Source organism: Sceloporus occidentalis, unplaced genomic scaffold (genome assembly GCF_023333645.1).
Source record: "Sceloporus occidentalis isolate IW3139 unplaced genomic scaffold, rSceOcc1.0.p SCAF_4, whole genome shotgun sequence".
NCBI lineage: Eukaryota > Metazoa > Chordata > Lepidosauria > Squamata > Phrynosomatidae > Sceloporus > Sceloporus occidentalis.
Window position 1 is genome coordinate 86,107,273 of NW_028316984.1, and position 22,084 is coordinate 86,129,356.

At 42.4% G+C, this 22,084-nt stretch overlaps 1 protein-coding gene across 5 annotated transcripts; it reads right to left on the reverse strand.

Moving 5' to 3' along the window:
• Nucleotides 1-6,496: 6,496 nt before the first annotated feature.
• CYB561A3 (cytochrome b561 family member A3) lies at nucleotides 6,497-21,728 on the reverse strand. 5 transcript variants are annotated; one of them, XM_089520726.1, is made up of 6 exons: nucleotides 21,613-21,728; nucleotides 12,154-12,360; nucleotides 11,717-11,925; nucleotides 10,049-10,203; nucleotides 7,367-7,523; nucleotides 6,497-6,854 (listed from the first exon to the last, which is right to left on the reverse strand). In XM_089520726.1, exons 1-6 carry the CDS (start codon nucleotides 21,695-21,697, stop codon nucleotides 6,831-6,833), a joined length of 837 nt encoding a protein of 278 aa, XP_089376852.1. In that variant the 5' UTR covers nucleotides 21,698-21,728; the 3' UTR covers nucleotides 6,497-6,830. The 5 variants fall into 5 exon arrangements, with proteins under 5 accessions (XP_089376852.1, XP_089376853.1, XP_089376856.1 ...); XM_089520727.1 differs by having other exon boundaries at nucleotides 21,547-21,628; XM_089520730.1 differs by lacking the exon at nucleotides 21,613-21,728 and adding an exon at nucleotides 18,472-18,489.
• Between the last annotated feature and the right edge of the window lie 356 nt (nucleotides 21,729-22,084).

A 22,084-nucleotide genomic window follows, 5' to 3' on the forward strand; every position in this document is an offset into this window, starting at 1 on the left:
TAGAAGAGATGTGCCACAGATGCTGGTGAAACGTCAGGAAGAAACTGTTCTAGAACATAGCCACATAGTCCAAAGAAACCCACAAAAAACTATGGATGCCGGCCATGAAAGCCTTTGACTTCACACTTGCAGCATTCCTTACTATCAGTTATGCAAGCTAGGGCTGCAGAAAATTGCAGTTTATCAGTACCTGTAGGGCAGCAAAATTCCCACCCTTGACTTAAACATAACCAGTGCTGTAGAACTTTTAAACATTCTTATTCAACTATGTCAACTAAGGGGCGAAACAGACCACCCAGAATGGGTGCCTTCAAGCTGCCCCTAACAAAGCTGCATCGGGACTGCGGCAACTGAATGCCATGGCTCCAATCCGCTTTTTTGCCAGCCAAAAAAGGAGCGGCAAATAGCGCCTCCTTTTTGCGCCAGCACGAAGACAGCTTTCCCACCCCACCATGGTGAGAAGCCAGCTTTAAGGTGCTCCAGATTTCAAAATATTTACCTCTGTATGATTAGAGCAGGGTATCTATGGAACAGTCTATGGATACTGAAGAATATTTTACTGGGGTAGGCAGAAATGGTTTTGGTGGACTTGGCCAGTTTACTCTCTTTCAAATTAAAAAGCCTATCAAGCCTATAAAAATGTGTTTAGAGTCACTATTATACTCCATATCAGGTGGTCTGAGCAGAAAGAACTAAAAGAAACCTTGGTCTGATCTAGCAAGGGCTATACTTATGTCCTTCAGGAAACACACACAGACCAGTGTTTTTAGTATGCTGGAATGATAATGGTTATTAAGCAACTATGTGCCTCACTGTTTATAACAATCCTTTTTGCATAAATAGCATAGGTCTTCTCTGACTCAGTATTTTGTATACCTGAATTCTGAAAAGCATGCTACTATACATTTGAGCCAGATTGTTCTGTGTCCTTTAGGTCAGCATAACATTTTTGTCTTTGAAGAAATAATTTTCTTACTCAGGAAATTTGGCATAAACGTACTATAGTTTTAATAGTTGCAGCTCACAAATATGAGCTAAATTATGTAAGGATTATAAGTATATGGGTTTAGCCAGTATTTCTCAAACTTCTTATAGTTAAAGGACACACTAAAATTTTTAGACATCCCTTCCTCTAAGAAGCTTACAAAAATTTAAAGAAGAGTTAAAAAGTTGTGGTAAGCTTAAAATTGCTACTGGGTGACCAACAGAGGCAAATGTTGAAATACTTAAAAGGTATAGTGAAATAAGAGTTATTTATATGGTAGCTAAATTATAGTACTAGATCCAAATCAAGTAGGGGCAAATCAGCCTGTGAACTGTTTTGAGCATGTTTTTGTAAGCTACTTAGCTTACAAACTGGAGAATAAATTCAAACTAGATAATGAGGAAATAGAAATAGTAAAAAAATTCTCATATCTGGGATAGAAATGGGGACTGCAGCCAGGAAATCAGAATAAGATTAAGAATGGGGAGGGAAGCTATGAAAGAACTAGAAAAGATTCTAAAAGGCAGAGAGATATAATGCAGCACAAAAGTTACATTCATACAAGCCATTGTATTCCCCATTACAATGTATGGATGTGAGAGCTGGACAGTTAAAAATTAATATAGGAAGAAAATCATTTCAGATGTGGTGCTGGAAAACAGTTCTGAGGATCCCATGGATGGCCAAACAAACAAACAAATGGGTCCTAGAGCAGATCAAGCTAGAAATCTCCCTAGAAGCCAGGATTACAAAGCTTAGGCTGGCATACTTTAGACACATCACAAGAATATATGAATCATTGGAAGAAAAAATGCTAGGAAAAGTGGAGAGAAGTAGAAAGAGAGGAAGGCCGCAAGCTAGATGGATGGACTGTATTAAAAAGATCATGAGTATGAGTTTGGAGTTGGGCAGAGCAGTAGAGGACAGGGGGTCTTGGATATGTCTCATCAGCTGGGTCGAGATCAACACGAAGACAAAGCTACTTAGAAGAAGAGATGTCTGGTTTGATACACAGACCCCTGTAATGACTCAACAGATTTTAAGCACCTTGTTAGTACAGTGGCCATGTAATTTGTATCCTAAAGATCTGCTTCCTTGAGAAAAGGTACAGCACAAGAAACATCAGTCAGTAATTGTTTTAATGAAGAAACAAATAGAACTTGAGAAACTGAAGTAAGATGCCACTTTTATTGAAGAAAACAAAGCCATAAGACATTACACATTTGCTCCCCCAGCACCACTCGTCCATGAATTGAAGACAGGCCTACCAGTCTGCATGTTCCAGATATTATCCAGTTAAGATAAAGAAAGTATGCTTTATTTATATCCTACCTTTCCCCTAAAAGTAGGACCCAGATAGTTCACAAGAAGATAAACAGAAAAAAGTTACCACATTAAACTTTGTGATATCACAATAAAACACATGCATCTGATAAAATAGGTTGAAGTCTATGAAAGCTTATGCTATTAAGTTTTCTCTTTCAGTTATTCTCTTAAGGTGCTACAGAAACCCTTTGCATATGGATTTTCCAGACTAACATGGCTATGTCTTTGAACATTAATACACAGTTGAATTAAACACAATGTAAAAACATTAAAGTATCCACAGTTAAAAGTCATTTTCTCAGCAACCATCAGTTGCCAAAAGTCATCTGAACATGATCTTTTCCAGCTTTTCTGTCAAAGGAAGTTCCACAGCCTGGAGGCAGTTATAGAGAATGTCTTATGTCCTCAGTAAACAAGCCTCTGAAAGTGCTGGGACTGATAAAAGGGCTTCCTCTTCTACCAGAGCAGGCTATAATACAGTCCTTCAGAGATTCTGTATCCAAATTGTATAGGACCTCAGGTCATAATCATCCCTATGAACTGTTCTCAGAACAAGTTAGTTAAGCTGTCATAACAAGGGAGTAGTGTACTCTGTAGGTTGGCCCCAGAGTCAATAGTCTGGTTGTAGATTTTGGATGAGGTGGAAGTTTCCAAACATGTTGAAAGTGCATAGCATGTTAGACTAATCCAAATTTAGAATTAAAACAGAGGCCTTGGATGGAAAGGAGAAATAGAGATAGATGTCATCAGGATTCTGTTAGGACCAAGCTTCAGATATGGACAGGTTCCAATATCAAAGATAAAAGAGCCTTGAGAGACTAAACTGGTCAACTGCTATTGAACAGGAGTCCCTTCACCTTCAAGCTTTGCTATTCCATGAAGGATTGGACCCCTGCAAAACTAAGTCCTATCCCAGAAAATGACCACGATTGATGGGATGAAAGTTGCAAAGAAGTCTAACAGGGATCCAGTAAGAACACAGTCCATGTAAATTCAAAGGCTTTCATGGCCGGCATCCATAGTTTTTTGTGGGTTTTTCAGGCTATGTGGCCATGAACTTTTCTGGAACATGGCCACATAGCCTGAAAAACCCACAAAAGACAACACAGTCCATGTCCAGTTCCCAGCATAGAACAACCCCCAAGACTATCAAATTGTCTCTGTTCCATAACCAGGTCTGAAGCCTGAAACAAAACAGTTATAGATCAAAGTGCTGGTCCTTGGTAAGTTTCCAGGGAAAATACAGTAATTGTAGCCAATGGACACAAACATGGTGCCAGTCCCTGGGACATGGAGAAAAAATAATTCTCCCTTCCCCAAACCATATTCTGAGAAGCACTGTTCTAGATAATCCATGTCATCCAGCAATTCCTCTCCCTTATGACCTAAGGATCATATCAAGCCATGTGTATACAAGACCTTTGAGAAGAATAAATCCTTATGTTGGACAGGCAGCAAAATTTATCCATACAAGGAGCTGATGATGACTGAGAAAATAGGTTAATTTTCCCCTACCAACATGTCCTAGATTTTAGTGGCTTATTCCTAGTTCTTTATATCAAAATTAGAGAACAAGGAACATCTGTTAAGGATAGCTGTGCCTCAAATCATTATTCTCAATCTGGTGACATCAATAAGTTTTATTCAGCCCCAAATTTAATTTCATGCCAAGGGCTGATCCTTGACCCAGAAATGATACACTCACATTGCTTGTTTCAATATGGGATTTTTAATGTGGTTAACCATGGAAGGGCAGCCTGTCTTTCATGGGCGTTCTCTCAAATGCTAGTGCCAATGGGGATTTTTATAGTTAAAAGAATGTCTGGCAGGATGACTTGGCAAAATAAGAATTACAAAAGGATGCAAATTGGGTTACCTCAGAAGTAAGTATGGATAGAGATCACAAGGTCTTAAACTTGTCTATGCTTAGACAACAATGCAATCTCATGACCTGGCAATGTCTCATGGTTAGAATCCTGCTGGTGCTGGTATAGGCAATAGAGGCAGAAGGGGAAAAACCATGAGTGAAGTGAGAAGGAAGAAGTAAAGCACTAGAAAAATAGGCTTGTGTCCACACTGCAGTTCCATTAAAAAAAAAACAACTTACAGGGGCTTTGTGGTGGGAGTTCAAGGTCTTCCAAGCAAGAAAAGCTCCAAAACAATAAAAACTCAATTCCTGGAAGCCTCCAACAGTGGGGGGTGGGGGGGGATGATTTCAGGGTATGGAGGCTCTCAAATATTTTGTGGACCACCAAAAAGGCCTTGGGGCTGCATGAGGCCCATGGGTTAACAATTTGCCAACTCTGGGCTAACTGCAGGTGAGCTATTCAGTTGCTTGAAAGCAGCATTAGTACGGTGTTTCACTATACAAAAGAATTATTACAAAGCTAGCTGCTGAATTTTGCCTATTTTTTAAGGGTAATAATAGCCAAGGAGGTAAAAACTGTTACACTGAATGCAAAGAGACGTTCATAGAATCATAGAGTTGGAAGAGACCCCAAGGGCCATCCAGCCCAGCCCCATTCTACCATGCAGGAACTCTCAATCAAAGCATTCCCTGTGACAGATGGCCATCCAGCCTCTGCTTAAAGACCTCCAAGGAAGGAGACTCCACCACTCTCTGAGGGAGTGTGTTCCACTGTCGAACAGCCCTTACTGTCAGGAAGTTCCTCCTAATGTTGACATGGAATCTCTTTTCCTGGAGCTTGCATCCATTGCTATGTGACCTAGTCTCTGGAGCAGCTAAAAACAAGTCGCCTGAGTATGGGTGCATAGGAATGTATTGCATACCCATTTCTGGAAGGAAAATCCAGTGACACAAGCATTCACACATTATATCAGTTTGACAAACTGAAAGGGAAACATTTGTAACATTCGCATTGTAGCATTCGCATATGACACACAAAAAATAATTTTAAAAAATGCCACTTGAAAAGTGATGTGCCGTGCCGGCAGCAAACAGAAAGGGAAATAAAGCACATTCTATCAATGTGCTACAGACACATTCTATCAATATGTATCAACCTGTACAACAAGCATTCACATAATCAGTCAAAAATAAAATTACAAAAAAGAGAGAGAGAGAAAGCTGCCTGCGAGAGGGGAGGCATGTTCTGCCCTCTGCCCTCCCTCTGCCCTAAGTCCCTCCCCTGAACTTGACCCATGACCGGGGCCAAGTTCACATTTTCTGGTAGCAGGGAAGAAACGGGTTTTCCTAAAAGACATGGGAAATAATCCACTTTTGGAAAAAACGCTCTAAGGGGGATTTGCCCTGGTTCGGGTGTGAAAGACCCTAATTCTGATGTGTTTAAACCGGTGCCAATGGGAACTTCTGACTTTTAATCTGGGTTATAATTTGGTACAAAAGGTAGTCTGAATGGTCCCTAAGTCAAAATAGATTCACCTTTGTCACTATACATTGCAGAAATGTAGAAGCAGCAGCAGCAAGGCCATATCCACCTGCAGACACTGGTTGCAGTCTTGCTGGTGCACTACATCAGTAGTTACACTTTTGACTGTGGCGGCAAGGGAAAGTAGGCTAAATCAGAAAGGAGGGGCAGGCCTGTTCTCTGCTGCACCAGAAGGTAGAACAAGTCTAATGGTTTTAAGTTACAGTAGGGAAAATTTCAGTTGAGCATTACAAGGAACTTCTTGACAGCGAGAATGGTTTGGCAATGGAACCAACTGCCTAGAAAATAACAAAACAGCAAATAATAATAATAACAAGTCTCCTTTTCTGGATGTCTTAAAAAAAGAGTGGACAGCTACCTGTTGGCGATGGTCTAGCTGGAGATCCTGCACTGAGCAGGTGGTTGAACTCTATGGCCCATGAGGTCCTTTCCAACTCTATGTTTCAAAATCTACAAGCTCCAAGTGGCCTATTTCTCCAGTGCCTGCCTGCTTTCATGGTTGCAGTGTAAACTGCTGTTTTTTGTTTGTTTTGTTCCTGCTACCACTGCCTATGTCAGTACAGTGCAACAAAAGAATTCTGGCCATTGTGTTACTTTGCTATTCTTTTTTTTAAACTCAGGTTTTCTGTGGTCTGGTGAAAAACAAAAGAACCATACAGAGGGAAAATACAGGGGGAGAATGAATCGCAGTATCATACAGATGCCCTATAAGAAGGGAGACAAAGAAGTATGGTGAGCCCACAATTAATGCTGAGTGACCTGAACACCAAAAGCGTTAAACGAAATCATTTATTTCAGCTGATAATTTAAGTTTCTAATGAGCCATAAAAATATACACAAAACCTGGAAGCTACATAGCAAATAGAGAACAGGCTGTTCAGAGCTGGTTGGCTGTCCATAGTAGCAAAAGTACTTCAAGCCATCAAAAGGCAGAAGTATCTAATAGACACCCAGAAGACCAGATTGGCAAGCTTGCTGCTTTTCTTACTGCACTGATTCAAAACACAAACCCATACTGAAGACAGCAGTGAGTTAAGGCTGTAGATCTCAGTGAAGAACTGGCCATTACACCACCTCTTGATTGTTCTGCAGAGCTGCTTCATAACATTTCATCTGGTTCCACGTAGCAAAGGCTGTAGAGGAAGCAGACCAGGAGTCAGTGTCAAAGGCTATCAAATGTGTCATCTTGCAAGGAAAATTCAGACCAAACCTCTAAAATGAGGATTGTGTGGCCCTCCAGATCTTATATTGGAGTGCAGTTCTCTAAAATGGATAACAGTTGCAGTACAAGTCAGAGAACCTATTTAATCCCGGTGGATCTTAAGGCTCTCTCTGCTAGCACAATGGCACATGAAGTCTGGGAGGTAGGGTAATGGGTACTCCCCATTTAGGTGGAAGGACTGTAACTGCTCAGCACCATCTGGTTGCTGTTGTGCAGGCTGGAGGATTATTTTATTTATATACTGTATTATATCCAGTCATATAGAGAGATACTGGATATCTCTTTGTTCAAAAACATACTGACACTGGTAACCCTCAGATTCGCTAGTATAGGCCCCTAAGAAGATTCTGTTCCCTTCCCAAAAGATCTTTTCCAGGATCTGAACTCTCCAGATAGGAATTATAAACCAATTTAATTTTTCACCTCTTGGTTGTCTTCTGAACTCACATCTGGACGTTTCCATGCTGGTCTAGCCAGAGCCCACAACACCAACAGTGCAAAGACCAGGATTAGCATCCCAAGGACATTACCAAACCAAGCCTCTGTAGGAAGACTGGAATAGGGTGTTGGTGATTTTGATCTACAGGGACAGAAAGAGAACAAGTTTTATGAGAAAACAGTAACAGCTCACATACTTCATGAGAGACCCAGAAATAAGGAAGTGTTACCAATAAGATGATAATAATAATAATTTGTTTTATTTATATACCGCTATTCCAGAGATCATAGCGGTGAACAGCAAGTAAGCTAATTAGCAAGTAAGCTAATTTGCCCCCAACAGTCTGGGTACTCATTTTAGCGACCTCGGAAGGATGCAAGCCTGAGTCGAGCTTGGGCCCTTTTGCTGGTCTTGAACTCGCAACCTTGTGGTTTTGAGTGAATGGCTGCAGTACAGGCATTTAACCACTGCACCACCAGTGGTTAAATCTTTTGGATCATATATAATCCCATCCTTTAGCACATAAGAATTGAGCTATCAGTCCTGTAGCTATGCCAGATAATCTATACTGGTTTATGGTTGGACATATTTGTTACATCTATGTCCCATGTTTTCCACAATGAGCTCAAGGCAGCTTAAACGACTCTCTTCTGCTTCATCTCTGTAACAAACTTGGGGTGGGGAGGAGATCAGTCTGAAATGTACTTGCTATTGAAAGTGAAAATTACTGGCTTACAGTCACCCATTACATTTCAAGTTCCAATCCCACATATTTGCTCCTGCACCTGGAACCCAACATTTATCTCCCAACAGAAGAGATCTGCAAATAGCAACTCCTAGTGTTGGATGGTGGCTTCCATGACAGCAGAACACTGAACCTATCCTGGGTGATGGTATTATTATTATTATTATTATTATTATTATTATTATTATTTCCTGTTTTCCCCAAAAAATTGGGACCCAAAGCAGCACACCATTTAGAAGAACAATACATTTTTAAAACATACAAATTATAGTATTAAAACACATCACATATTAAAAGAATAAAATGCAATTTAAAAAGATAAAAGTGCTTGAAAACAGTACAATTAAAACAGTATAGCATCTCAAGCCCAATCTTTTAAAGTGTTATGTTTCGGAGGAATAGCAAATACTCCAGAGGACAGGATCAAAATTCAAAACGACCTGAATAGACTAGAAAGCTGGGCCAAAGCTAACAAAATGAAATTCAACATGGAGAAATGTAAGGTACTGCACTTAGGGCGGAAAAATGAAATGCACAGATATAGGATTGAGGACACCTGGCTGAACGAGACTACATGTGAAAGGGATCTAGGAGTCCATAGACCACAAGTTGAACATGAGTCAGCAGTGCAATGTGGCAGCTAAAAAGGCCAATGCAAGTTTAGGCTGCATCAATAAAAGTATAGTGTCTAGATCAAAAGAAGTAAAGGTGCCACTCTATTCTGCTTTGGTTAGACCCCACCTGGAATATTGTGTACAGTTCTGGCCACCACAATTCAAAAAGGACATTGAGAAACTGGAGCTGGGGATGTTTAGCCTGGAGAAAAGAATGTTAAGAGGTGATATGATAGCCCTGTTTAAATATCTGAAGGGATGTCATATTGAGGAGGGAGCAAGCTTGTTTTCTGCTGCTCCAGAGAACAGGACCTGGAACAATGGATGCAAGCTACCAGAAAAGAGATTGCACCTCAACATAAGAGGAGCTTCTGACAATAAGGGCTGTTCAACAGTGGAACACACTCCTTCGGAGTGTGGTGGAGTCTCCTTCCCTGGAGGTCTTTAAACAGAGGCTTGATGGCCATCTGACGGGGATGCTTTGATTGAGAGTGCCTCCATGGCAGGGGTTGGACTGGATGGCCCTTGTGGTCTCTTCCAAGTCTATGATTCTATGCTTTAAAAGCCTATCTGAACAAAAAGGTTTTTGCCTGTTGATGAAAGGACAGCACAGAGGGAGCCATTCTTGCCTCCCTCCTAAGGAAGATCCAGAGTCTAGGGGCAGCCACTGCGAAGGCCCTCTCTTGTGTCCCACCAACTGTGCCTCCTGAGGATCCCAGAACCCAGCCTGGTTCATACAGGTCTTTATGGGTCATCAGCAGCACCTAGAATTGTAAAGGAAACACTGCCAGCCCCTGACAGAGTTAGAAAAACTCCAAAACAGAAGCAGAAAAATAGTAATAGACATTGAAACTGGGAAAGCATTCATTGTGCTGGCAAGGATTAATTTCTCTGAGACATCCCTGTTGTTGCTCCTTAGGTGCCCAACAGCATTAGCAACATTCTCCTTCTGCATTTGTAAGAGCTATAGCCATTTTCTGTGGCCATAACGCTTGGTATCCATCTGAGCTGAGCAATCCTTTTTTATCTAGCCTTTATGGATTGAAACTGCTGAACATCTTCCTTTCCCTCTAGAAGTCTATGTATTCTTCACCCATTCATGAGTTGTTCCAACAGGACCGCCACCAGTTCTCTCCAAAATAAATGATCAGTAACTTCCTCTGAACAAATTTTGTCAAGAAAATCACATAATAGGGTCACCATAAATCAGAAATGATTTGTAGGCCACAACAACAACAACAACAAAACTTGCTGACTCCTCTGATCCAGCTTCCCCTCCCCTCCAGTCTTGCAGTTCTGCTACTCACAGCCTGAAGAATAGCTTTTCGATAATGCCAGAGATGCAGGCTGCCACAACCAAGGAAAGGATAGCAGAGCCAAAGAAGACATGGATGGGTTTGTAGAGGGCTCGGAGCCAAAGTGGAGCCCAAGGCAGCAGGAAAGAAGAAAACCCCATTAACCACTGAAAGGAGAAAAACAAAAATTAGTTTATTTGTCACAATTTCAGAATGGCTTTAAATTTAAAGCTTAAATGCAATTGCTAGTTCCAACTAGAGTAAATCCATGGAATCTATGGAATTTACATTGGAGATAATCAATCATTCAGCAAATGATTCAATGAGTCTGCACTAGTAATTGGAATAATAATAGGTAGCATGGTAATAAAGAAGTAATACATAATATAGGACTATGAACATAAAGCAGCTAGAGTCTGGTGGTGATAGCAACCAATTAACTATAGCAAGCAATGATATTTTTATCCTGTTTCTATTGTATTGTGATAGCACACATATCAAGGGCAAAGAATAGGATATGTAGCATTTTATTAAATACAAATAAAATGAGACTTTAACACTCTTGTGTGTGTGTCTGTGTAATGTGAAGGAATCAGAAAGCAGGGGGAGGAATACATGACCCCCCAACCCACAAAATTTGCAAAAAGGACAAACCATTCACTCCCACAGAGTACAGGAATTCCCAGTTAGCAACTAATTCTGCTACAAGAAACATAAAGTCTCTCTACACGACTGGAGACAAACAACCAAGCTATTTGAACCGCACCCCAATTGACAGTGCCTGGGAACATTACTTTTTCAGACCATATTTCCTAGAATTCCCCCTGCTATCTTAAGTTAGGGAGTTGTAGTCCAAAGGAGTAACTTTGCTGAGAGCTACCAGCTGGCTATTCTTAGGGACATAAAAAGCTGTTTTACACTGAGTCAGACTATTTGATCCATTTAGCTCACTACTGTTAACAGACGGACAGAGGCTCCCAAGGCTTTCAGACACTGGTCTTTCTCAGCCTTGCCTGGAGATGCCAAGAGCTGAATCTCAGACCTTCTGAATGCAAAGCATGTGCTTTGTCATGGAATTACCATCCTCTGTTAGCCCTTATGGTTAACAGCTCCTCTTTTAAGCTGCTGTGGCGATTCAATTTTAACACTCTGCCCCCCTTTTCTAAGAAATATAAATGTTTAAAAGAAACATACAGAGATTGGCATTCTGTTAGGAACATAAACACATATAAGTTTCTCTTTGTGTCTTTCTTGGGGTGCTGTGGAAGTTAGTATTCCTTTCCCCACTCCACACTGCCCAAAGCCTCCTCTCCCAATGTACTGTACAAACTCTGAAGACCCTCTCCTTCTCTGCCACATGGGGAGTAGGCAGGATCAGAGATGTGTTTGGCTACATCTCCATACTCAGATGTACAATGGCTTCAGCAGTGCTGAGACTTCCAGAGGACACCAGCAGATCTCAAGGCTGCTATAAATTTGTGTTTGGCTACAGAGACGTAGCCAGATGCGTCTCTGATCCTGCCTGCTCCTCACAAGGCACAGGAGGGGAGCTCTAGAAGCTATATGGCAAATTAGATGGTATATGGCTCAACCTAGCATATGTCCGCATGCAGAACAAATATGCTATGCTGGACCATACATGATTGCAGGCACAAAGTATTAGTTTTCTTTTTTACCAACCTGGCAGGAGAAGAGCAGCACAGCAGATAGACCTATCCAGCTGTGTAGTGAGTACATGTTTGGGATACCCTGCCCATTGTGATACCCAAAGACAGCTACTAGTCCCAGGACAACAAGAATAAATGCTGTCAAGGTCAGGGATGCATGCAGCAGCTTCCATGGGAGCTTGGGTCCTTCCCAGGAGAGGGGCGCCCGATACACTAGTGCCGCTGCAAGGGAGGAAGAAGTCATCAGGGATAAAAGAGTTATGGCTTCCCCCACCAATACCCCCCCAAACCAGTTGGGACTGCAATTCCCAAATCCCCCAGGCCAGATGCAGTCCCAAACAGTCCTTTTTCCAAGCTCTCTGGACACAACAGCAGCTCGCTTGCTTCCAGATTTGTTATTGGGGTGCAGAGTAGGGAACCAGTATGGCCCCAGATCACCTTTCCACTTACCAATGCCATACAAGACTAGCATGCCTGTCACCATGAGAACTGGGTGCCAGTTGAACATATGATCCGTTCCATCCCAGGCAAAGCCACCAAGCCAGTGGTGGCTCCAATACACAGTGAAGCCCACACACAAGATTCCTAGAACTCCTAGCAGGATGGAAAATGGCAGGAATGAGATACCAGACATCTCGCTGCTACTGTAGAACACGTCTAAGAGAAGAAAAAAAGAGAAGAGCCAGTTGTCAAAATGATGTAGGTTATTTCTTGTTAGATGGTATCATTCATCATTCCCTATTCTTTACTGGCTTCTGTCCCTTCTATGCTCTGTCTGCTTTGTCTTCAGACTTCTGGACATCCTGCTTCAGAATAGATTTCTTCTTTTATAATCCAATGAGGGAGGAGCCACAAAGGCAGGGCCAGAGGAGGTGCTTTAGAGGACATCAATTACCAGGCAAGTAGAACACACATCAAACACCACAGCTTGGGGGAAGAGAGAAAACTCTTGGATCTCCTTTCCCTGGCTGATTAAAGCAGATCACATTCTAAGTGAAGCACAACATCCAAATAGCCTGTAACTGATATTCCTTCCATTCTTTCTAAAGCAAATTTACATAGGAATGCCACGGGATCATTAGCCAAGCACCTCTAGTAAGTACTTAAGAGTACTGAAAACAGTTATTGGTAGGCTGATCATCAGGTCTTTGCCAGCTTTCTACAGAATCTAGAATGAATCCATGCTATTACCAGGCAGGACGCTACTCCTATTAAATTAAATGTGTAGAAGCAAAGATCATGTGCCAGTTTGCCATCTGGTTTTCCAGGTTCTTCCATGAGCTGAAGCAAGCATTAATGCAAGTGTCACCAGCACCCAATGAGAAATTAAGACCAGTTCTTTCTGGATTCAACTCAGAGACATAACAATGTTCTTCCACAAATACAGAAAAATCATTGTAGCCAAGCCCAAGTGAGCAAGAAATAAACCACACTAGGGATTTCAGTTTCTGTTCCAAAGTGCCCAAAGCCAAGAGACAGAACACATAGCCTTCCCACCTTGACAACTGCCCTGCACAGATGTTGCGCTTGCACCTACTGTTTCCTGTAGGGTAGTAGCAGTCACAAGATAGTCTCAACTTCTGCTTTCAAAGCAGAACTAACTAGATAAACAGGGTGCATTCAAAGTTTGCCAATGGTGAGCTACATATCTCTCTTCACAGATCAAGGGTATTTAGGGGAGACGGACAGAGAGAGTAGACAACTTTATTTCACTTCCTTCTCTAAATGCAGCCAGTCTCTTTCAGTCATACACAACTAGGTAGTGACATTGTGGAATTGTTTCTTCTAACTGATAAGAGCAGAGACCCATGTTAAGATCTACATTTATATGTTGGCATTTACATAGGTTACCAAATCTATGTACTTGAGGATGTGTTTAGTCAAAAAATTAGCCAGAGTGTCAACTACATAGCAGATGTGACCAGTGTGATAACATAGACAAAGTCTGGCTCCTGGTACTGCCTGATTAGCTTGACTACTTGCCTTCTAGAAGGAGAGGAACCACCAGTCATCTAAGACAAATTTGTCAAGGGCAATTTAAGAAGAGAGAAGGACTGGGAAATTACTGGGGGCAGCGGCGTGTGCAGGAGAAAACTGACAAAAAGTCCTGTGCCCCAAGTCCAGAGAAAGACCTGGGAAGACCATGAACTAAATGAAAGATTACTTTACACATGTTGACTCTTCCAGGTTAAGGGGGTCTGCTGACGACTCCAAACTTGAAGGCAAGGAGACAGAACTGAATGTCAAAGCCAAATATAAAAAAGGCTAGCCACAGACCAAACTTGGAAATGTTACAACCATTTGCCAAGCTGGCTGGGAATTCTGAAAGTTATGGTTCAAAAAGGGAATTATTCCAAGATACAGACACAGGGTATAAGGATTAGCCAAGCATACTAGCAACTGTACAGTACTGGCAGTCTTCCACATTCACACATGTACCAGGCTTTCACTATCACCGTAAAAGAACGAGTGTTCACCTTTCTGGAAAAACAGGTTGGCATGAGGCACTAAACTCAACAGCAGTGAGCTCTTGGGCAGTTCTGTCCACTCCTCTTTTTGGCCACGTGAGAACTAGGCTGGCCAATAAAGCTATCACTGTTTTGTGGATTTTTGATTTGTTGTTGTTCTATTTTGCTGCATGGCCAAAACAGCTAACCCTGACCATGTTTCCTGGATTTGGAGATAACAAATTTTGCCACAACAGGGGAAATTTTAACAAGAGCAAATTAATGGTCTGAGATTTAACTCTTTGATGTTTCTAACTCCAACAAAGATAAAACTCTTTCATTAGGACTACAGTTGACAAGTTTTACCTATATAGCACCTGCAAGTTTTTCTAGATGTTAACAGTACAGAGACGTCTTGGTGTTCTTTGCCTAACCGTCAGCACTGTACAGAACAGTTAGCATGAATCCTGATCAAAGTTACTTTGCTGCTGCTAATGGATATGAAATTGTATTGCCTGTCTTTTACTGTCTACCCTTTGCCTCTTATTGCCACATGGCCAAAAAGGGGAGAAGCCTCTGTTTGCATTGAGAGCTCTCCAGATCATCTTGACAACAAAAATAACATCTGAGACAAAATGCAGGCCTGTATCTCTATAATTACTTTTTGTTTCCTGTACGAGTTTTAACACCTTTGCCTGTTAAAGCAGCCAGTGAAGCTTCAAAAGCTTGTATAATGTATTTTTTGCATTTTAGTTGGCCAATAAAAGTTTCACTGTAAAGTTGAAGGCTTTCATAGCCAGCATCCATAGTTTTTGTGGGTTTTTCGGGCTATGTGGCCATGTTCCAGAAAAGTTTCTTCCTGATGTTTCCTCAGCATCTGTAGCTGGCATCTTCAGAGAATGCTTTGCCTGGAAAAAATTGGGTGTATATATACTGTGTGAGCCTGGGGATGCAGGAGTGATTTGCATGTGTATTGTTCCGTGCTGATGGCTGGCCTCAGGCTGGGAGGCTAATGCAAAAGAGGATTAATGTCTGCTAATTGGTGATCATTATCTGCTGGGAAAGCCCCTGACTCTGAATGGTTTCCCATTTGCATTTGCGGAGTCCTTATTTTGCTATTCCTCAGGACTGGTAGCCAAATTTTGTTCGCTTTAAGACGAAAAAGAAGCACAATCAAAACACTGGTAGACCAAGGAAAACGCATCCGCGAACCCCACTTCTTGGAAGATGAACTGAAGCACTTGGACCGGGCTCTACAGGCCAATGGTTATTCCAGCTCAGACATCAGAAGGGCTGCCAGGCTCAGGAAAACCCAGAAGAGTGAAAACAAGCAGCCACCCAAAGGGAAGGTATTTTTACCATACATCAAAGGAGTCACAGACAGAATAGGCAAAGTGGTGAGGAAGCACAACCTGCAAATGGTTTACAAACCGACGAAAAAAATCCAGCAAATGCTTCGCTCAGCCAAGGACCAGAGAGACCCTCTCACAGCTGCAGGAGTTTACTGCATACCATGCAGCTGCGGACAAGTCTACATAGGGACCACCAAACGCAGTGTGCAAACAAGAATCAAGGAACACGAGAGACACTGCAGACTGGGCCGGCCAGAAAAATCAGCAGTAGCAGAACATGCCACAAACCATCCTGGGCATAAAATACTGTTTGAAAACACCGAAGGTCTGGACCATGCCAACCACTACCATGTCAGGATGCACAGGAAAGCCATTGAAATCCACAAACACCTGGACAATTTCAACAGGAAAGAAGAAATCCTTAAAGTGAACAAAATTTGGCTACCAGTCCTGAGGAATAGCAAAATAAGGACTCAGAAAATGCAAATGGGAAACCATTCAGAGTCAGGGGCTTTCCCAGCAGATAATGATCACCAATTAGCAGACATTAATCCTCTTTTGCATTAGCCTCCCAGCCTGAGGCAAGTCATCAGCACAGAACAATACACATGCAAATATCTCCTGCATTCCCAGGCTCACACAGTATATATATACCCACTTTTTCCAGGCAAGCATTCTCTGAAGATGCCAGCCACAGATGCTGGACAAACATCAGGAAGAAACTTTTCTGGAACATGGCCACATAGCTCGAAAAACCCACAAAAAACTATAAACAAAAGTTTCACCGTTTTGTGGATTTTGGATTTTGCTTCATGGCCAACATAACCACCCAGAATATCTTTTCAGTTCCTGACACAAATGCTAACCTACTCTGTGGAAGTATGATATTCCATGTTCTAAAATGATGCATGATGTCACATGCTGGGTGCTTTCCCTACTCCCCTCCCCCCTCCCCTGTAATTTTTCAGTGGGCATTCCCAAATGACTCATCAGGACTTGCTAGCGGATTGAAGAAGTTATGTGGGCTGATCATTAGACCATCAGTTACAAAATCCGGTTACCCATCCCCATGCAGGAAAGCAATGTTAGCTCCCAGCTCTTTGTTTGTGCAAACCTTAGATACAGGGCTCATTCATTAAAGTGAATAAGAACCTAAAATGTATATGCCCTTCTGTCAGATGGCACTGAATTGCAACCAGCCATAAGGTTTCTGTATGCACAGGGCACTGTCAAACACAGTACCCTGTGAGATAATAGACACAAAACTATGGCCTGTTACAGACTGCCAAAATAAAGCTGCTTCGGGTCTCTTTGGAGGTATGCTATTTAAATGATGCATGGGTCCTAAGAGTCCGGAGGTCGTGCCAAAGCCACACTCCCTTCCTAAGCACTGGAGTGCAGCTTTAGTGCAGCTTCCGGATTCTTAGGATGCATGCATCATTTAAACAGCATACCTCCAAAGAGACCCGAAGCAGCTTTATTTTGGCAGTCTGTAACAGGCCTAAGATTTGTCATTATGCAACCTACAATAAGCTAGTGGTCAGCCCAAGTCACACACCTAAATATTCAGGACATTAGGTGCATGAAAGGGTGTCACACTGCAGACCGTGGGGTTCAGAATCCTATATTATTGGCACAGTGTGTGATGTACAACAGTCTGTATTTGTCTATATAATAATAATAATACCCCGAGGGGGGATATAAATAATAATAAAAATACAATTATTTATATCCCGCCTCGCTACAAAATGCAATCAGGGTGGCTTACAAGGTTAAAATATACAGTCCGAAGCCTCAACCCATCCCCCCTTAAAATACAATTAAACAATGTGGAATTTAAAACATAAATCATACTTAAAAACAATACAATAACTGTGGTGAAGTCAGAGGTCAGCAATTAGATTTTCCTTCTGACAGCCAGAGGACTATTCAGGAAAGGCCTGCCGGAAGAGATCCGTCTTTATAGCTTTTTTAAAGCTAATTAGGGTGATAACAGGACGGATTTCATCCGGCAGGCCATTCCACAATCTGGGCGCAGTAGCCGAGAAGGTCCTCTGGGAGGTCATGGACAGCCTTGTTTTACAAGGCTGTAACAAGTTTTTCCCCAAGGATCTAAGTGTGCGGGGAGGATTATATGGAAGGAGGCGGTTGCAAAGATAAGTTGGACCCAAGCCATTTAGGGCTTTAAAGGTAATAACCAACACCTTGTACTAGGCCCGGAAACTAACAGGCAGCCAGTGGAGTGATCTTAAAATCAGTGTTATATGGTCTCTTCTGGATGTGCCAGAGACCAATCTGGCTGCCATGTTCTGAACTAATTGAAGTTTCCGGACCAAGCACGAAGGTAGCCCCATGTAGAGTGCATTACAGAAATCAAGATGTGAGATTACCAGCGCATGTACTACAGTCTCAAGGTCCCTGACTTCCAGCAAAGGGTGCAGCTGGCGTATCAGCCGAAGCTGATAACAGGCACTCTTGACCGTCGCACTCACCTGATTTGTCATGTGAAGCGACGAATCTAGGAGCACCCCCAGACTGCAAACACAGTCTTTTGAGGAGAGTGTGACCCCTTCTAGGATTGGAGGTTGTATTCCAACGCCTGGGTTCGGAGCCAATACCATAAGTACCTCCATTTTGTCTGGATTCAGCTTCAATTTCTCCAAGAAAGCTTGGAGTTGAAGAGCAACTGCTCTCTCAATAAACTTGCTTAGAAATGGTAGAAGAGAGACTGGTCTATAGTTCTTCATATCCAGGGGGTCAAGGGAAGGTTTTTTCAGGAGTGGCCTAACCGCAGCTTGCTTTAAACAGGATGGAACATGACACTCCCTAAGGGATGCATTGATGATGTCCCTTAAGAACTTCCTCAGGGCATCATCCCCCTGGACGGCCAGCCACGAAGGGCAAGGGTCGAGAGGGCAAGTTGTTTTCCTCACTCTTCCAAGGAGCCTGTCCACGTCATCAGTACTTACAGATTGAAATTGATCCAGTATAACCACATCAATGGAGTTGCTGGACACCTCATCAGTTGATTCTGTTATAACTCTGCTCTTTATCTGCAAAGTAGTTGTTAAATGCATCACAGCAGGTCGTTGTTGGGTTAAGTAAAGGGTTCTGCACAGGTGGAACCTGTGTCAGTTCCCTCACCACCCTAAACAGCTCTGCTGGACAAGACTCTGCAAGCGCAATACGTGCAGAAGAGAAGGCTCTCTGTGCTGCACCTATTGCCTCTCTATAGGAATGAAGGAATTTCCTATGACAAGTTCTGTCAGATAAGAGTTGAATATCTTGCCAGGCGCACTCTAGTCGTTGTCCAACCCACTTCATCTTCCTAAGTTCTTCTGTATACCATGGTTGGCGGTTTGAAGCAGGATGGCAAGGACACTTGAGAGCGATTGTGTCGGTAGCCTTAGTAAGGTCGATGTTCCAGTTTTGGGCTGGAAAGTACTCTGGACAGTACTCTGCCATCTGACAGAGGACACTAGTTGTGACTAAAATTTGATTGTAGGGTGCACAAACATGACCCTTATTATTTTCTACTTAGGTTTAGATGTGGTTTGGTAGTACTCTCTGGATAAAGAAAGCTTTCCAAGCCAGTTTCAGACTAATAAGAAGCTGTGAAATGGGAACTACTAAATAATTTGTTTTGTAAAAATCAGGTCTAGGGGTCAATACATAGGGGAGATTCAGAAGAAGAGACATAAAATCCTCACAATATTAACAACTCTGAAAATGCTGATCAATACATGTGTGTGACAATATGTTGTTGTGGTAAAATATGTTTTGGTACTTTGCTGTTTCACCTAGGCGCTTATTAATTAATAGCTGAACAGTAAAGACCTAATAATTTCAACAGAATATGAGGACACTGAGTTCATGAATAGATTTTATCTGTGGTACATGTCTTGGATGGCCATTGAGTCCTGAACTTCACTGACATTTTGTTCAGGAGACAGAACAATAGCTAAATGCATACACAAAGGCATGGGGGACAAATCATGCTGGGACACCTTGGAGCAGACAATCCTCTAAAAGCAGAGGTACCTGACCTTAGGGTGGCCCAAAACCTGTCATGATGCACAGAGGGGTGCAGAAACTTCAGTTCCTCCTTCAGGCAGCTCATTATTTGTATTAAATAAGGAATCATAGAACTGTAGAGTTGGAAGAGACCACAAGAGCCATCCAGTCCAACCCCCCTGCCATGCAGGAAAGCCCAATCAAAGCATCCCTGACAGATGGCCATCCAGCCTCTGCTTAAAGACCTCCAAGGAAGGAGACTCCACTACACTCCGAGGGAACCACCTCCAGTCTCACAGAATGAGCAATGGAATGTCAAGCCCTGTGGTGTCTGTTGTTGTTGTGTGCCTCAAAGTCAGTTCCAACATATGCCAACCCTAAGGCTATCATGGAGTTTTCATGGTAAGTTTCTTCAGCGGGGGTTTACCATTGCCATCCACTGAGGCTGAGAGAGTGTGACTTGTCCAAGGTCACCCAGTGGGTTTACATGGCTAAACTGGGATTTGAACGCTGGTCACAGTCCAGTGCCCAAACCACTACACTATGCTGGCTCTCCCTGTGAAGTTTAACATTCTCTTTTAAGGTGCTAGTTATTTGCTTTATTGTGGTGTCTATCTTCATGTACAACAGACTACACTGTAATTCACAGACCATATCCCTGTTTTGTGGGGATGGAGAATCACCATGAATCGTACATCCCAGTGAGCAGAAATCTGGTATTTTTAACATCTTCTTGGTTTACAAAACCTGCTGCAAACACCTGGTAGCTTTAGGGGTTGTTCAGACGTCGGGTTTTTTTAGCACGAGGATGCCAATTATCTCACACATTCTGGGTTTGCCATTCAGACTATAGAACTGCATTGATGTGCATCTCTGCAGTTTCGGTTGCTCACATGTGCAAGCACTTGAATAAAGATGGAGTTGACTATGCAAATACATTCGGACCATGTTCAAGGCATGCAGAATTTTATACCCACTCTATTTCAGTCTATCCAGATCGGTTATTCACACCACTGAGGATGCAGATCTTTTTTACAAACTCGGAGAAAAACCCAATATTGATTATCCTGGATTAAGTGGGGGTTTTTGGTAACTCCCCCCCCCCAAAAAAAATAACTTAACCGGGTGCATTCAGGATGTGTGTGAACAATGGCAGCACAACCCAGATTCATCCTGGATTACTTTCACAGTGTGAATAACCCCTCAGAAATAATAACAACGGCCAACCAATCAGGATTTCTTGTCTCTTCCCTTTGCTCCCCGTTTTTGTAACAACATACTTGATGGAAGAGTCCTGGGAGAACTCACACCATCTTTGCTCCTTTGTAAAGTTTGCAAGGGGGAGGGAGGTAATAAGAAAGAATATTATGCTACTCCTCACTTTGCTTTTGAATGTGAACCATATGGCTACTTGCTTGGTCCCCCCCACACACACACATTATATACAAGTAATGCTGTGTGTATGTGTATATACATACACACACAAGCACAGTGCTTTTAACTATACAATTCTAACTATCTAGTTATTAAAGTTACCTATCAGGCAATGAACTATGTGTCAACTGGATTAAGACTCTGGAGGCAAGCAAGCAAGCAAGCAATCTGCCCTGAGGGAGTTTCAGGGAAGAGTCTCTTCAGCAAAGCACTCAAAGGCACAAGAAAGAGGACAGCCTTGTGCACAAGGAACCCATGCTTTTGAGAGCAGAAGGTTCAAAATAATGATAATCCCATGCAACATGTACTGGAAGTTGCAATTAATTCATTAAATAAAATTAATCAATAATTAAATCATATTATTATTATTATTATTATTATTTTCATTTGTATGCCGCCTTTCTCCCAAAAGGGACCCAAGGCGGCTCACAGGCAGAAACAGATTCTTTAAAAAAAAAATAAAAACATACAGCATTTAAAATCATCTAAAAACCAATTAATTAATTAAACCAATAAATTAAATTAATTAATTGGAACAGAAATATTCGCCATGTGGTTCTTTTTCACAGGGAGAAAAAGCCTGTCCGTTCCCTTGCCTTCTCAGCATTCATCCCAGCCCAAAGCCACAATCAGAGAGAGCCCATGAAAGAAATGTCGCCCACCTCGCTTCCGCCTGAGACGCGGGGGACGCCGGGAACTGTAGTTCCAGAGCTCCACTGACCCTTCAGCGCTGTCAGTTCCGCTCATTGCCCGCTAAGCTCTTAAGACCCTCGCTGACTCGTCCGTGGCCCCGCCCACTCCTTCCCGCTCGCAGAGGGATCTCTGGGAAATGTAGTTTTTTAAAGAGAGTCCCGCCTTTCCTGAGGAAGAACTGGTTCCATCCATTTCTCCCTGCAAGCAGGGACAGCATCCACACTGGGGAAATAACCCGGTTTGGCACCACTTTGACTCTTTTCTCTGCCTCAAGGCTATGGAATTCTGGGAGTTGGAGTTTGTTGTGGGCCCAGAGCGGAGCAGAGCTTAAAGAAGGAAGGCCCCACAACAAACTCCAACTCCCAGAATTCCATAGCCTTGAGACAGACAGAGTTAAAGCGGTGCCAAACCGGGTTATTTCTCCAGTGTGGATGCTGTTTC

What these genes read in the sequence shown, in the direction of transcription:
- CYB561A3 (XM_089520726.1), bottom strand. Translation starts at nt 21,697, where the DNA reads ATGAGCGGAACTGACAGCGCTGAAGGGTCAGTGGAGCTCTGGAACTAC. An exon ending in GCTAGTCTTGTATGGCATTG is followed by an intron (nt 11,926 to 12,153) that starts GTAAGTGGAAAG and finishes CCTCCCTTGCAG; the next exon opens with CGGCACTAGTGTATCGGGCG. An exon ending in GAAAAGCTATTCTTCAGGCT is followed by an intron (nt 7,524 to 10,048) that starts GTGAGTAGCAGA and finishes CTGTCCCTGTAG; the next exon opens with ATCAAAATCACCAACACCCT.